General features: G+C 36.8%; 1 protein-coding gene and 1 long non-coding RNA gene across 8 annotated transcripts; both read left to right on the top strand.

Moving 5' to 3' along the window:
- The first annotated feature begins 73 nt into the window (after positions 1-73).
- Positions 74-5,656, top strand: LOC133745678 (uncharacterized). 6 transcript variants are annotated; one of them, XR_009863734.1, is made up of 11 exons: positions 74-212; positions 365-467; positions 565-704; positions 825-1,830; positions 2,317-2,406; positions 3,124-3,206; positions 3,697-3,812; positions 4,099-4,336; positions 4,758-4,847; positions 5,060-5,144; positions 5,296-5,656. It is a non-coding gene; the product is annotated as an uncharacterized LOC133745678 (long non-coding RNA). The 6 variants fall into 6 exon arrangements; XR_009863738.1 differs by having other exon boundaries at positions 583-1,830; XR_009863735.1 differs by having other exon boundaries at positions 565-1,830; positions 3,697-3,759.
- A 1,595-nt stretch (positions 5,657-7,251) lies between these two features.
- On the top strand, positions 7,252-11,734 carry LOC133743736 (heparanase-like protein 1). Of its 2 annotated transcripts, none has more exons than XM_062171766.1 (10): positions 7,252-7,406; positions 8,349-8,601; positions 8,699-8,735; positions 8,869-9,052; positions 9,206-9,354; positions 9,438-9,671; positions 10,324-10,513; positions 10,646-10,771; positions 10,864-10,963; positions 11,079-11,734. In XM_062171766.1, the coding sequence occupies exons 2-10, from the start codon at positions 8,392-8,394 to the stop codon at positions 11,469-11,471; spliced, it is 1,623 nt and encodes a 540-aa protein (XP_062027750.1). In that variant the 5' UTR covers positions 7,252-7,406; positions 8,349-8,391; the 3' UTR covers positions 11,472-11,734. The 2 variants fall into 2 exon arrangements, with proteins under 2 accessions (XP_062027750.1, XP_062027751.1); XM_062171767.1 differs by lacking the exon at positions 7,252-7,406 and adding an exon at positions 7,485-7,642.
- The last annotated feature ends 4,784 nt before the right edge of the window (positions 11,735-16,518 follow it).

The following is a 16,518-nucleotide window of genomic DNA, read 5'->3' as shown; positions in this document are numbered from 1 at the left end:
ATGGTATTTTGTAAGATATAATAAAAATTTATTATACCTGTGAATGGTGTAATTGTAATTTGACCAACCTGCTGTCCTGCTTAGATTTTCCTCTGTTTTGCTCGGAGCGATGGAAACCCACAGCTCCTGTAGCATCGCAAACGACGACGGCGAATGGAGAGCCGAAAAAGCTATAGGCGGCAACGCCCAAGCTCTCAGAGAATGAACTCATCGTACGTCTACCCTCTCCTCTTTTCTCGCCAAGCCAAAAAGCTCGGCCTCAATCACAAACAACAACACATTCCTTCTCCCACTTCCTTTCATTTTCAATTCATTCATTAATGGTGTTTCTGGGTTTTCCTTCTCTACGGTCCTCCCGGCACAGGAAAGGTGGTAGCTTTTCACTTGTTTCGTCATTGAAAATGTAAACTTTCGCTTCCCAGACAAGCTTGGTCCGCGCAGTGGTTCAGGAATGTGGTGCGCATCAGGTATTCTATTCTTAGCTAGCTTTGGTATAGAGACTTGTGATTAGTAATGGTATTGTGTTCTCTTGGTTGGTTTTGATTTGTATGGTATTCTCCACAGTCCACATACTGTTCACAGATCGAGCTTATACTGGAGAGAGTGAGTTGGCACTGCGAGAGGCACATACATTGTCAGGGAAGCCATCAGTTGTGTTTATAGATCGATGAAATCGATGCTCTCTGTCCTCGCCGTGATTCTAGGTATGGTACAAACCAGCATTGCCTGTTTTTCCTACTTGGAGCTTTTAGCTGGTTGTGATCTTTGTTGGGTGAAGGGGGAGGAAACATGATGCAGTTGTTTGAGTTTTGTTTCAATTGCAGAAGAGAGCAAGATGTTCGTATAGCTGCTCAACTGCGTCATCTAATTCTCATTCTATAAAATTTTGAAATTTGGAGCCATTTCAAGTCCATAAGGGGTTGCAAATGCAAGGCACAACAGTTAGTTATGTATGAAAGTCCATCTCAGTCGGAACCTCATTATGAGTACTCTATTACTGGAGTCAGTATACTATACAAAGCAGAACAAGCATACCTACTTGGTACCCTAATGCTATACTGTAACTTTATATCATACAACAATCTAATGGCCCAATTATTCCTACTCAGACTAATTTCATGTTTCAGTAGTTTCCATCCGCTACCAACCAAGAGAAAATCTACACAACTCTCAGCAACATGAAGAACACCATTGCGAGTTTCACAAGTAACTAGGACGGACACTACTCGTAATCCAATTAAACCTTTCCTAATAGCTAGCGGTAATGGCCAGTACCACTCTCACCCCCTTCCTCAAGGCTCTCACTTTATACCCAAAAATCCAACACCCCACAACTTCATTTTCACCCTAACAAAAACAGCATAAGCAGAAACAAGTTTAGGTTATATATGAAAGAGGGCTTACTCTGCCTTCAGGGCTACTCTTCATTCTCTGAACAACTCTTTGGAATGCCGTTGTCTCCCCCAGAGCTGCTATCAGGTCAGCTCTTCTTGGGTCCAGCAATGCCCCCACCGCGGACCCAACTGCCACAGCCGCCTGCTGCCACCGGTTCAGCCGAACACGAGCACCTCCGCTGCTACCCACTTTTCCTTCCCATTACAAACATATATTCACTGAGACATTTTCACAAACACCTTGCGGGCATGAACAGCATTCAATTGAAACAACAACAATCAAATTCACAAGAAACTGAAGCACCTATTTATGAATTATTGATTCTTACCTCAGACATGTGTCCATCTAGCCCCTGCTATGTGCTGTCGCGTAGAGAGAGAGAGAGAGAGAGTAACTCCACCGCTCTCTACCATGGCCGCCGATGGTGCTTCTCTGGTCAGTCCCTTCTTCTTCTTCTATCAAATTGGCTCCAATTTCTGGTGAAATTATCTGGCAGTTGTAAGGGAAGCTGATTTGGTCAAGTGGGTGTTCTAATTTCTGGTCTTCAATTTTGAGTTTGCTTATTTGCATAAAAAGGAGTTTGTATTATATGCATATGGTGTATATTAATTTGAGCCGAGAATAAATTAGTCAGTTGATGCATATGGTGCAGAAATCTCAAACTGCAGAATGTCTATTTGAAATTGCAGAATGGTTGAATCATTCATAGCAAATTCATTGAAAAGCTATATATATATTTCTTGGTCTAAAGGTAGCTAGATGTCTATAAATATGAGTTACTGAAAAAAAAAAAACAATATTGGAATTTCTTTTGCTTCCTGATGCTGTCATATTGTATTATGTTCATAAGGTTTTTCGTTTCTCATCTTTGTTTGCTAAGAAATTCTAATTACCTATGTGATTTGTTTTATGACTTTGCAGCATTGTTCTTTTACATGCAACTCCAGGGACTAGAAAAACCGCTTTATGTAAAGCATTAGCTCAAAAACTATCCATCTGATTTAACTCCAGGTTCGTGGATGTATATCACTTTTCTCTCCATTAAGTCATGTGTTTGTATATTTGTAGAGTGCCCGACTCATCGTTTTATGCTTTACAGATACCTACAGTCCCAATTGCTTCAAATTGATGCACATTCTCTATTCAATTTTACATCACTTTCCATATGCCTGTTTGCTAAGAAAGTTTGGTAATTTAGAGTTCTAGGTTGAATTCATACGAATTCTGAATTTGAATTCAATATATATAAACCTAATTTTGTTTTTTTTTTCTTTCACACTCCCACAGATCGACTGTGCATGTTTATATATAATCTAATGCCTGGAATTCCTTCTGCCCAGTAATAAATATATAGCTTTTCTTTCACTTTGAATATATATGTATTCCCTTTTAATTCAAAGAAGATAAGAATGTGTCGTGTCAGACGACATGCATGAATTATTGTCATATATATGCTGAGTGCTAGCTAGCTAGAGATCAGACTCACACTCCGTTTGAAGTGGGAGAGCCGATTGATGATGATTAGAGAAAGATAGGTAGATAGACTGGGAAAAGATGCATTTATAATAATTTGAGTCTGGTATGAATGAAAGGAAGGAATGTGAGGAAGTGATGGGCACACATTTGTTTGGGTTTTGGTTCTGCTTGCATCAATCCCTCAAGTAAAATTAGAATTTGGATTCTGATATTTGCGATTTTTTAAATTTACTTTGTTTATTTGGAAACCAGATGATGAACGAGAAATCCAGTAATTGTGCAATTTATGAGAATTCGAATCTTGCATCTATCTGTGCTGTTTGTGTCAATTCCAGGTGAGATATTTTGGAGATAATGGTTTTGCATTGTAATTGATGTCATTAACTTATGTAAATTATTAGAGTACCATTTCTTTTGATATTAGACAGATATTCGTGAGGGGACTTTTTTCATAGAGAAAACCTTGCATATTTGTTTCATTGTTCCCTAATAGTAGCAGTAGAGCCTTTTCATATTAAATTCAAGCGTATCAAGTGATCTTGCCATGTTGGTTTTAGTTTAATAGTACTTCGTTAGATGAATTCTCTAATTGTTAAGACATTAGTGGAGTTTCGGTGATGTAGGTGTGCTTAGGTATAGGGTTGTGGCCATATGGGGTATTACTTTGTGGAAGTTGATGTGTGTGTGAAAATGGGGAGGTAAGTTACTCTGTTACTTAGGTTGGACTTGCAAGGATAGGTGTTTATTATATGGCAGAATCACTCAATTCAGCAATTTTTTTACATGCCAGTGAGCAGAATTAAAAAGTTTCTTTTGCTTCTGTAGAAAACAGGGAAGGGTAGGAGACTTGGAAAGGGAGGATTTCAAACATTTTTACCTAAACACTTGGTGATTAATTCTGCTCTGCTTTTCAAGTCATTCTTTTGCATATATCAACAGAGGTAGAAGGGTTTCTCTTAATGTTATTTGATTTCATTTTTTTTAATTATAAAACACAATTATGACATGATTACTGTCATGTCAAAAGGGTGAACTCATTGTTAAGGTGGTTGAATTTCCATGTAGCTGTCTTTACGGCACTCAATATGTAGACTCATAATATTATTTTTGTTTGGTGCAGAATGTCTTCAGTTTTGCTTTTGGGCCTAGAGCCAATTCAATTAAAATTATATCTTCTTATGTTTTAGAATGTTTCATAATAATCACTTCGATTTGTGTTTTGTCTAGAATCTCTTCTTTCTTGCTTCTGGGGCCGTCTTATTTGCTGATCTCGGTGAGTTGTTTGTGTTTTATTTTCTATTGGAATGGTATTTTTTGTTTTGATTATGCTACATTCATGTCTAATCAATTATTTTTTATATTCTGTTTCTGGTTTTGCTATTCATTCTCTTCCCATTGCTGTTGCTGCTCTCCGATTTTGTTGTTCGCCCTGCATGCATAAATTGGCTCTTCGTTGCCTATTTGGGTGAGTTACTTTTTATGTTGTATTTTTTTTCATTCTGGTCTTCATATTTTTGGTGTAAATCCTTTTTGAGTTTGCTTATTTGCACAAGGAGTTTGTATTATATGCATATGGTGTATATTTGAGCCGAGAATAAATTAGTCAGTTGATGCATATGGTGCAGAAATCTCAAACTGCAGAATGTCTATTTGAAATGGCAGAATGGTTGAATCATTCATAGCAGAGTCATTGAAAAGCTATATATATTTCTTAGTCTAAAATTAGCTAGGTGTCTATAAATGAGTTACTCAAAAAAAAAAACATTGGAATTTCTTTTGCTTCCTGATGCTGCCATGTTGTATTATGTTCATAAGGTTTTTCGTTTCTCATCTTTGTTTGCTAAGAAATTCTAATTACCTATGTGATTTGTTTCATGACTTTGCAGCATTGTTCTTTTACATGGGCCTCGAGGGACTAGAGAAACTGCTTTATGTAAAGCATTAGCTCAAAAGCTATCCATCTGATTTAACTCCAGGTTCGTGGATTTTTTTTTTTTTTTGGTTAGATTTCTGCCATTTCCATAGGACTTTTGATTTGGGTCAAATGACATCTTATATGTTATACAATTTTGTAAAAGTTGTTAATCATCTTTTATGTTATACAATTTTGAAGTGCATTTTCATCCATTCCTTTAAGGTTATGGTAATTTGTATTCAATAGTTGCAATATGACTTGCTTATGATTCAGCTTGCGTTGGTTGAGGTTTTTGGGGTAGACCAATCAGTTGCATTGAAACTACTGGGATCTGGAAGATCATTCGAAGCTCTCGAAGGTAAGATTCTTACAGTCATTAATTCCGACCTCTAAAAAATTGATGCTGATGTTGTGAAAATAAGTAAAAGAATGAAGCACTACATGCTCTGATTGAAAAATTGAATATGTAGAGGAAACCAAGACTGCAATTTGCTTTCTATTTATTTCAGGGACACAGTGCAGAGAGTTAGAAAATTAGTTCAGTGGGGGATTTTCAGATTATGAGCACTTGCAGAGGACGTTAGCCAGGGAATTTCAGCAGATGTAGTCCAAGTATGCAGAGGATTAGAGAATTGATTACTGTAGCTTGGGGATTGTTATCTCCTCCTCTATGAACGTTGGATTGTGTTAGTTATGTAGTCAATATATTCAACTTCACAACTTATTGTTCTCTCCCCCTGATTTATTTCTCTGCTAATTTTTAGATCAGAGCTTTGTGTACTTTACATTTTCTTTATTGCATTAGGATTTTAGGTGCTATCGTTTTCTGACCATAATTCTGTGTTTGAATTTGTTGTTTTGAATTGGTTTGATTGTTTGGCTTCCTTTTGTTTTAAGATGGAGCTTTGCTTTGATGGGTATAATCGGTAGACTCGGTTACGGTATTTTAGTAATCTTGGCTTCTGCATCATCTTTTTTCTTTTTCTTTTTTGGGGTTCCTATTTCATTATGCACTTTAATTCATATATAAGAGAGTTCAGACAAGACATGCCGCAGCAAGCAAACAAACCCGCTGCATCGCGCGGGCTAGTATGACTACGAATTGGCAGCTACTGTTTGATTTTAATATTTTCAAATATAATACTTAGTTATTTATCTGAAATAAAATTGAATCGACTATAATCACCCATTATTTCTTTGGATAATTAATAGACTCGTCCTGTCATCCCTACTATAGGATTCCTTATGTTATTATTTGCATCATCTATGTGATAAAATAATATTTCATCACTGATCACTCTGCTTATTTTAATAAAAGTTACTTGTTGAATTAGGGCTACTAGCAACACAAGTTGCCAATGAAGCAGGTCCTCAGCAAATGGGTCCCAGTTTTTCATAATAAGGATCATCACCGCGTATTAAACTGTTTGAATGAACGGTCTGGATTTTGACCAGAGATGGAGGGGAAATGACCATTTTGTACTATATGCACAAGTCACTTCACCATAGTGGCTCTTTCCACAAAGGGAAATGTTTTAAGAATTGAGCTTCCTTGAATAATATTAATGATCACTTTCAGTTTATAGCTATATGATTATATGCATCCAAGAAGGTGTAGGTTAACATTGAGAATAGACGTTATTATCATCATAATAATGGTAATGAATCGTATCTTGCGTATTTTACTATTTTTTAGTTTGATCATAATTATTCGGACTATTAGTTAATGACTATACAAGTAGTAGTGCATGCCCCATCAAGAGTTCAAGAGTTCGAGCCCCATCAAGGGTGGGAATGGGGTGGGGTTTTAAAAAAAAAAAAAAAAAAAAAAAGTAGTAGTGCATGCATATTTCTAATTTTAAATTTTATTTTTTTTTAGATTATAAAAAAAATTTAAACATGAATGTTATTAAAATAGAAAAAGATATATATATCACGATATGAAAGTTAAGAAGTTCAACATATTACCTAAAAAACAATCAAATTGACATATTTTGTCGTTGATGCCAATCAATTAGTTGGCTAGCCTTCTACAAGATTTCTCATCTTGATGACAAAAGTAAAGAATAAGTAAAAAAATCTTCAACCAAACCATAGTCAAACAATGAAGCATACGCACCTTAAAAACCAATACCAAAGACGCTTTATTCTAGGAGAAGAGTTGGGTGTTGGCATAACTTATAGGTAAAGACTAAAGACAGAGCTCTTTAATCATAAAACTCAAAACCCACTCCTTAAATTAGATAAAAGATTTGCAAACAAATCCAACCAAAAGCTCTCACTTTCAAACTAAGATAATATCCTAATAATATTATTTCTTAATCATTTCCTTAATCTGATACTTGACTGTTCCTCACATCTAACCTCAGAAACCTTGTCCTTTTCCGCCGACTTCTACCCCTCACTGTGCTAATGGAACCTTTAACAGTCCTTATGCTTAAACTAAACCATAAGCTTAAATTTCCAAACTTTGATGGACCCATTTCACCAAACGTAGCCTTGAGTGGTCCACCAATGTCAAATTTGCTTGTTTATCAACAAAAAGCTTCACATTATCGATGTGATTTGCTTCAAGGAAGGTGCATGCTTTTGTGTTTGAGCTTCACTGATGGCGTTGATGGTAAAGTTTCAAGCTTTGAGATGAGTTTTGATGTGGGTTTGGGTTGTTTTTATTCAGCAGTTTCTGGGTTGCTTCTGATTTTGTTCTTTACCTACTGATTGTTGGAATCTGGATTATACTTGCTCTTTTAGGAAAGCTGTTTAGAATTTGTTGTTTGTTGGGTTTATTTGAGGTAGCTCCGAACTGAACTGGGGTTGTCCATACTGGTCTTGGATTTTGTAGCGGCAGACATATAGGTGTTGTTTTATATATGATAAGCTCCGGTAGTGAGTGTAAAGCATGTTTCTTTTGATGTTGTGTATTGAATTTGAGATATGAAATTGTTATGTTTAAATCTGTTTCTCTTCAGAAAAAAATGCAATGAATGTTTGGTAAGTGTAGGATTGTGAAAACTATTCCTCTGGGTTACAGAATTTGGTGACTAAAGTTCTCATTGATAATTTCTAATTCTGTCCGTGGAACTCTTCCAACGAGGATTCTCATTGCTTCCGCTGAAAAAGTCGAGGGAATTGATTTCCCAGTGACTCCACTCTGCTAACTGAATTAATGTTCTCAATTCTTACTCAAGAGTCAAGATATTTGGATCTCCTTGGAATTTCAGTGAAATAACTATCACTTGGTCTTCCTTAGAATCCTAAATCTGTTTGTTCAAGCTTCTGTTACAAATTAATTTTCCATTTATGTCCGAAACACAATGCATTTTTCTTTTTTGCAGTTTGACTGACTACACTGACTTTCAGTGCAATTATGTTTAAGCTCTTCAAAAGCTGAAAAACCTGAAAACGATGAAGATTAATGCATGCCTTTTGGGGAAAATGACCAGTCCAGACTCTTTATTTTCTTTCCCATTTGTACTGAATTATCAATTTGTCACCAGCTATTCTTGGGGCATCTAAATTAGCATAATTATCAGCTTCTCAGTTTATCTTTCTCTTCTTGCAGTTAATCCATTAGCTGAGTGGGTGAGTGTGAAATTGATTTACAAATGGAACTCTGTGTCTCTTTGATTCTCTTTCTGATTTCTCTGCCGGCATTTTTGGCCAAAGATGTTGGACATGCTAGCGTTGTAGTTGATGGGACAGTAGCTACTGCACAGGTTGATAACAATTTTGTGTGTGCCACTCTTGATTGGTGGAATCATGAAAAGTGCGACTACAACCACTGTCCTTGGGGATCTGCATCTGTGTTAAATTTGGTAAGCAATCAGAAATACCTGTATTTGGATCTTCTTCATGTCAAATAGTCAGAAAATGAGTTTAAACTAATACTGAATCTGGTTTTCTTTTTACCAGAACTTGTCTCATCCTCTGCTTGCCAAGTCAATTCAAGGTTTGTCTATCCGTAAATTTGTATTAATAAGATTGCATCACTTAGACTGTACTGGCTATTTAAAGTAGAGTCAAGTGTCATTGGCTAGTATCTACAAACTAAATTTACTCTTCTACACGGTATTTTGATATAGCTTTCAATCAGTTGAGGATCAGAATTGGGGGTTCCTTGCAAGATCAAGTATTGTATGGTGTAGGAGAATTGAAATATCCTTGCCATCCTTTCAGAAAGCAGAAGGGTGGGTTGTTTGGATTTTCTACAGGATGTTTACCTATGAGTAGATGGGATGAGCTTAACCATTTGTTCAGCAAGACGAGGTAAAATATATTACTTATGAACTGTCTTTAGAGAAGCGAAAACATGGAGAAAAGAAAGTTGGACTGTTGCCCTTACATATCCTTTGCTGCTCTGAATTATGTGGTCTAGGCTTACTTGTACTGTGACTTACGATCTGTATCTTACATTTTCAGGCCCCTTGTCACATTTAGCTTGAATGCACTGTCAGGGAGGCACCACAAAGGCGCGGATGTTTGGGTTGGAGATTGGGACTCTAGCAATGCCTATGATTTTATTAATTATACAGTTTCGAAGGGCTACCACATAAATTCATGGGAGTTGGGTATGATTATGAAAAGATATGAACATCTTTCTTGCCACTTGTTTTGTTTTTGCTTATATATATTCTTGTCTATCTTGGTGTAGGTAATGAGCTCTGTGGTAATGGTGTTGGAGCTAGAGTTGGAGCTGAACAGTATGGAAAAGACATGATGAAGCTTAAACAAATTGTCAACCAGTTGTACAATGACTCCCACATAAAGCCTGCAATTGTAGGACCTGGAGGATTCTATGATCAAAAGTGGTTTGCCACGCTTCTTCAGGTTTCTGGTTCAGGCGTAGTCAATGTTGTCACTCAGCATCTTTACAATCTGGGTCCAGGTAAGTTTTGCATGTCAAAAATCTAATAACTGCACAGTCTGTAAGTTTCAAGAGTGTTTGCATACTCACCCACAGAGTCCCTTGTGATGGATTACTTTCCTCTGTAAACTAAGTTGTATTCCAACCACCTTATTGATTAATTAGAAGGATGCATCCCAATTATATAATGGCCCATACTAATTATTTTGCCTCCAGGTCATATTGAACTATTGGCTTCAGGAACCCTTCCTCTGTTTTACCTAGTAGTCTCCAAAGAAGATAATAAAAGGGAAATCCTCTTTATGTACTGGTAAAGAGGTCCAGATGATCCAATCCAGTCAAATTTATACTGTGGGGAATATATAACAGTTCAATATATTCATTTAACTCCACTTGTTCGGTCATTGGGTTATTTGGGTAATAAATAAAGAAATACATATTAGTATATTACCGACCTTAACTTGAGGCTGTCCTGTATGACTGTATCTGTCTCTGTTGCCAGGTCAGTTGTGAATACCACACATTTTATCCTATGAATGCACGATTAATACTTTTGAACCTAATTGGCTATACCTTGATACCATGAAAAACGCTCTATATGCATGCACGTTCATATGCAGCCTACTTATTGGTCCAATTTCTCCCCATTTGACAATTGACCTCTTGTTGTCAGGTGTTGATCCCAAGTTGATGCAAAAGATATTGGATCCGTTTTACTTGGACCATATATCTGGTACATTCGATAATCTTGCAGCAACAGTGAGACAGCATGGACCTTGGGCTTCTATATGGGTTGGAGAGTCTGGAGGAGCCTATAACAGCGGTGGTCATAATGTATCTGACACATATGTGAACAGCTTTTGGTAATTATTATTGCCACATTACATGCAACATCGTGTATCTTCCAAGCTTTTGGTTTCAGAAAATAGAGCAATCCACCTTTGTTTGATATATTTTTCTGTAAATAACAGACCATATTTATATATGAATTACAGGTACTTGGATCAGCTTGGAATGTCAGCCAAGTACAATACTGCAGTATATTGCAGGCAGTCCCTAGTTGGTGGGCACTACGGTCTTCTCAACAGAACCTCATTTGTTCCCAACCCTGATTACTACAGGTAAAGCACGAGTGTTGGTGTGACTATATAAAGAATTTCCTTTTACTTGACATACTTGTCAAATCCTGAATCATATGTTTTCTAATGAACAGTGCACTTCTGTGGCATCGACTTATGGGACAAAGTGTTCTCGCTGTTGACCGTTACGGGGCACCACACTTGCGCGTTTATGCTCATTGTTCAAAAGGAAGCGTAAGTCTGTATTATCTGTAGATTTTGGATGGAGTTGTAGAAAAACAAGAACACAGTTGTTCCCAGCATCTTGTTACCATAGTATTTTTTGACTATCTTCATGATATTGTTGCAGGCCGGTATAACGCTACTCCTTATCAATTTAAGCAATCAGACTGATTTCACTGTCGATGTTAAAAATGTTCTGGAGTTCGATACAGCTGCTCGATCAAGAAACACTGACAAAGGAAATAATTTCAGTCATGGTCTAAAGAGAACACTTTCATGGGTTGGTCTCAAAGCATCAGATGGACCGTTACATAGAAAAGAATACCATCTGACTCCAAAAGGCGGGAACCTTAGAAGCAAAATCATGGTCCTCAATGGAGTTCCATTGGAAATTACCAAGGACGGAAACATCCCGGAATTAGAACCTGTTCTTGTTCCCACAAATTCTCCTCTATCGATCACCCCTTTGTCCATCAAATTCGTTGTGCTGCCTCACTTTGAGGCTCCAGCTTGTGGATGAATTCTCTCTTCTGAACCCCGCAAAGCTTCTATATGTTAGCTTAGTACTTGCTTGCAGAATATGAGCACATGGCAATTGTAAATTGTCTTGAATAAACAATTAATGCACAAGAACAAAAAATAAAAAAAATAAAACCGTATAGCATATTCATCCACATATTCTTTACATTCCCTTTAGGGACCTCCGAGACGTTTTCAAGCATGTAACATGAACTAAAATTCTATAATATTTTACAGTCGGGAACTATTAGATTGGTTATTGTTTATCAGGAGTTAATGTGTTAATAGCTTCAGTGAAATTCCGGAAAAAAACTGCAGAGGACTATGTACGTAATAGCCTGTAACATAAAAACCATTAAACCAATGTAACACACTAACACCACAAACATTCTAATTTGTTGAATTGAAATATTCAATCTCAACCCAAATGAATAAAACTAAAATAGAATGTTTTTGGGTGGACGACATGTTGTTTGAAGTCTCCTTATCAATACTCATTCCGAAAGAAAGAAGAGAAATGGCGGCGTCGCCTCCAACAAAACCGGAGGTGCTGCGGGTCTTCCGATCGCTGCTCCATACGGTGACGTCAGAGAGTACACGAACCCCGTCGCCGTAACGCTTTCCACCACAACAAGTCTCTTTCCGATCCCTCCCATCTGTCTTGGCCCTTGTTGGAGGTCGCAAAACGCAGGCGATCGTGTACAAGCTCACATGCATGCATCATGGACCTCGAAACCAACGACCGAGAAGAAGAACAATTTATCTCATGGGGTCACTTCCCAGTAATACTAAATATTTTATTGGATGCACGTGTTTCCCAGTAATATTTATATAATTAAGGCTGAAGATTTACCGAGTACTAGTATGAAAATGATGAATTCGTAATGAACCCTAATTTCATTGCTTTTGGTTACAATCGTGGAGTTGTAAAAGAGTTCAGTTTCACATAGATTCTGAATGTAAATTTTGTGAGATATGTCCTGTGGAGTAACTTCGTGAGATACTTAAGTTGCATGAGAAAGTGTTTACCACGAGGAATTGATCGAACAGGTCATGAATCCAAATGCAAGTCCAGCAATATGTTAATAATTAACCACCACTAGTTGTTAATTTATACGTTAATTTACATGAGAAATACATTGTAAATGGACTATAAAATCTGTATCATGTACATTGTATGTGAGATATGCGCGCTGGAACAAAGGTCGAGATTAGTGTCTAGGGCTTTGGAACAAAGAGCTCACAGCACTGTCGCCCACATGTATTTGCTGGACTGCTGGAGAGAAGTAGTACGTGTATGAACCGGCTGAATGTGTTTCAATTGTCGCTAGGTTGATACAAGAATATATATTTATATAAAGCTAGCTGTATATATAACGTAAGATAACTAATAAATAATGTTCCATTCCATATTTATCGAGGACGAAGAAGATTAAGACAAACTAATAACAACACAAACCCGTACGTGCTGAGGGATTAATTGGAACTGGCAAAACAATTAACTTATTATAATTTTTTTTGAATCTTTGGACGATACTGTCTCTGTATGTATGTATGTATGTATGTATGTAAAATATACATTATATATATATTTTTCTTTTTATATATATATGAGAAAGTTTGAGCTACTTACAAGTCACAACATCACTGGGTGAATTGTTCCTTGTGAATGGTGGACGAAGGTTCAGTAACATTTTGAATCACGTACTGCTTATTTCAAAACAAATAAAATTATCTTTATACTAGTAAACTGAGCCAAAATAAGAAAGTTTGAGTTCTGCAAATAGTGTTATTCTGGTTTTTTTTACTTTGGTTTTTATTATTGGTCAAATGCCTAAACATTTACCTACACAAAATGCTTACATATAACTTTTGTTGAGTTCCTCTCTCAGAGGAAAAATATAACTTTTTTCTCATATTTGTTTAGTTTTTACCTAGCCCTTTTACCTATCCATATCAATTTCTTATGTAGAGATAAAAGAAGCAAACTATTAGATAAAAGATGACAAAACAAAACTTACGGAAACCCAGACAAAGAAAAAAAAACAGATTGAAGAAATTGTGAGATTAGGAGACAAATTGCTGAAGGTCTTCCATGGTCTTCATCGAGTACTGTGTCCAAGGAGACAAACAAAAACGTTCCTCTTCCTCCAATGCAAATGACTTCTTAGATATGTAGCTTCCTTGGCCTCCCTTATGCCTCCTCCTCAAGAGGTATATATAAACCACACCACCCTCTTCCCAACTCACCTGCTTAAACTGTAACACGTACTCTCTTTCTCCTCCTTGTACTTGGGTCAATGCAATACCAGTACCAGAGCGGCTACCCGGTGAAAAAAGCTGACGCAATCTGATGTGAGTGTGAGACTCGCGGTGCCGAAAGCTATTACTACAGTGATGCCTCCAACCAGAACGCGACATTCCAAGCAGAGTGTTGGCCGATCTGGGCCACGTTTATCAGTTCCGTTTGTCTCGAAGAAGAACAGGTCCACATACACCAGTTTTCCAGTCCAGAGAATGGGGAGACTTCATCAAATACCGATCGAGGAGCCAAAGCTGGCGACCTGATTCATTTCTGGCCTGAGGTAAATGAAGATCTGTACACACTATCGAATTGTCTGGTTCAGAAACTATCTGGGATCTTCATCAACCTAGTTCCATAACCATCGATCCCATCTGCAGAAGAAACCCTAGCTGGCTATAGCTAGCTAGCTAAATCTACCTATTGACAACCACTGCTACTATCCCAGTTTGCACGTGCATGAGTGCCGTACGTGTAATAACTGCACTGAATTTCCATATGTATATACATGCTCTACTCCTTCCATCTGCTAGCTACGGAAGCTAGCTTTTGTATGTTATTGTTGCTTTGTCTGTGCAACTGTGTTCATGTCCATATATGCATGCAGCTGTAAAATTTGTATTTTGTTTCTTGGCTAAGGGTAAAATTTGTACTGTACTAGTGTACTACGTCTGTAGTTTTTTCAAAAAATGTCTCAACTTAGGTACGCTAAAGACTGTAATTTCGTGCTTAATTCTGCGGCCAGTAATATCTTTTTCTTTGGTAACGGAGACCCTGATCAGATGAGAAGCAACTCGGAGAGATATAGATATATAGTAGATCCAGCAGAGTAATATGTATTCAAATTAAATTCCATAACTCGATATCTGGCTGCTGATCAAGTTGGCAGAAAGAGAGATAGCTGCAAAGTCACATATTGCTCAAAGAGTCAAAGTTTGTCTTAAATTCTGTTCCCCCTGGGTTTGATGTTGGCTAAACTTATGTTTCTTGTATAATCTTTTATTTTTAGAATGAGAAAATTTGATATAAACCTAATTTTTTAAAGAGTTACTGAGAAAATCTCATATATTTCTATCGATCTACATCCAATTCGCGTATATGCAATCTTCCTTGTAGAGTTTTGATGTATAATTAATATTTTTTCTTTGTTTTTTTATATGTCTGATTTATCCTTGGGCAACCTTCTTTACAGAGTGTTAATGTATAATGATAACATATTGAAAATATCTAATTTATGGCTTAATTCATGCATGCTTTTATTTCAAATTTTCATTGAGGAAAACTTTTATATATAGCACCATGATTTCAAACTATACAAATACTAGTTCAGTTCTTGTAGACCATAAGAAAGAAGTTCAAATTTGTTGTTGTGAACTTATGTATCACCTATGCATTCGTGACCATAGTTTCTCTTGAAAGTATGGTATCTACTAATAAGGTATGTTATTCATAAGATTTAGTTTTTCAAATATTTTCTTTTCTCATCATTGTAATGAAGTATTTTGTTCTAGGTTTAAACTTTTCTTTTTGTATATTGTCATATTTAATTTGATCATTGTTCATTCTCAATTGTTACCTAATCGATAAATATATACATATAGCGATAAGTTAGAGATTTTCAACTTAAGAAATATGGTCAACTAGCAATGATAGAATACCTAAGAAAGAGGTTGATATGAAAATTCCAAAAAGTGAGGTTAGCTAAACATACGCATTTAATCTTTAAGTTGTAATGTCACGCCCCGGGCCCGGTGTCAGTGGATTTTAAGCACCTAACGACGAATCCGAGGTGAGTGTTACAAAGCAGAATATAAATAAACTCTTCCATCTAGGCTCTTCATTCGAGGCTCGTCCAACCCACTTCGGCTCGTCAAAATCTAAGTGCTTCTTTGCAAAAGGTATTAGAGACGAGTGGGTGAGCAAAACCACGTGCTCAATGAGTAGATCATGTAATATGCCAGTAAAGCCATGTCATTTTACACACGCTAGAAAGTAGTATATCGTATACACAACAATCCACATCAATTCATCACATCACATCATCTCTTCTTATTGATTATCCTTCAATTTAGTGTACTCTACAAGAACTCTAATGGCCTTCTCCAGCCCTATACCATCGTGTGACACATCCTTACCTCAACATAATCAATCAATAAGTTCTCATGTCCCATGACTAGTCAAACAATGGATCCAGCACATAATAATATATAAATTCCGCAAATAGACATGCTTCACTTGAAAATAGAGAGATATTTCATAAATAGACAAATTAAAATCATGTTTTTCCACCATTTTTGTAGCAGATAAAAATATTTGAAACATATTACATAACCCACTCACCTTGACAATACAGATCACCTCACAGAAAACACCAATAGTAAACCGAGCCTCCTAAAACGAACCTTCTAGAAAACAACGTTGGATAACCTCCATGGATAGAAAGAGGGAATCAAGACAAATCCGTAGCCTTTTCGTGGATCCTAAATCAGAGTTGCGGATCAAAAGTTATGATCCGTCGTAGTTTTAAAGAGAGAACTAGAGAGAGAAAATTTCAGGGGAGAACGAGAGTTTGACTCATGGGAAAAAATGGGTATGGAAGAAATGGGAAGAAAGTAGTTGGTCCTATGTATTTATAGCCAAAAATTGACACGTGTCGACCAAGGAGTGGTCCATTTGGTGCCACGTGTCAACGCACATCAAACCTTGTGCCACTTGTCACTCAAAGACAAAACCTCCTTCACCACAT

The sequence above is a fragment of the Rosa rugosa genome, chromosome 4, assembly GCF_958449725.1.
Source record: "Rosa rugosa chromosome 4, drRosRugo1.1, whole genome shotgun sequence".
Taxonomy (NCBI): domain Eukaryota; kingdom Viridiplantae; phylum Streptophyta; class Magnoliopsida; order Rosales; family Rosaceae; genus Rosa; species Rosa rugosa.
This window is presented reverse-complemented; position numbering and strand designations above follow the sequence as displayed.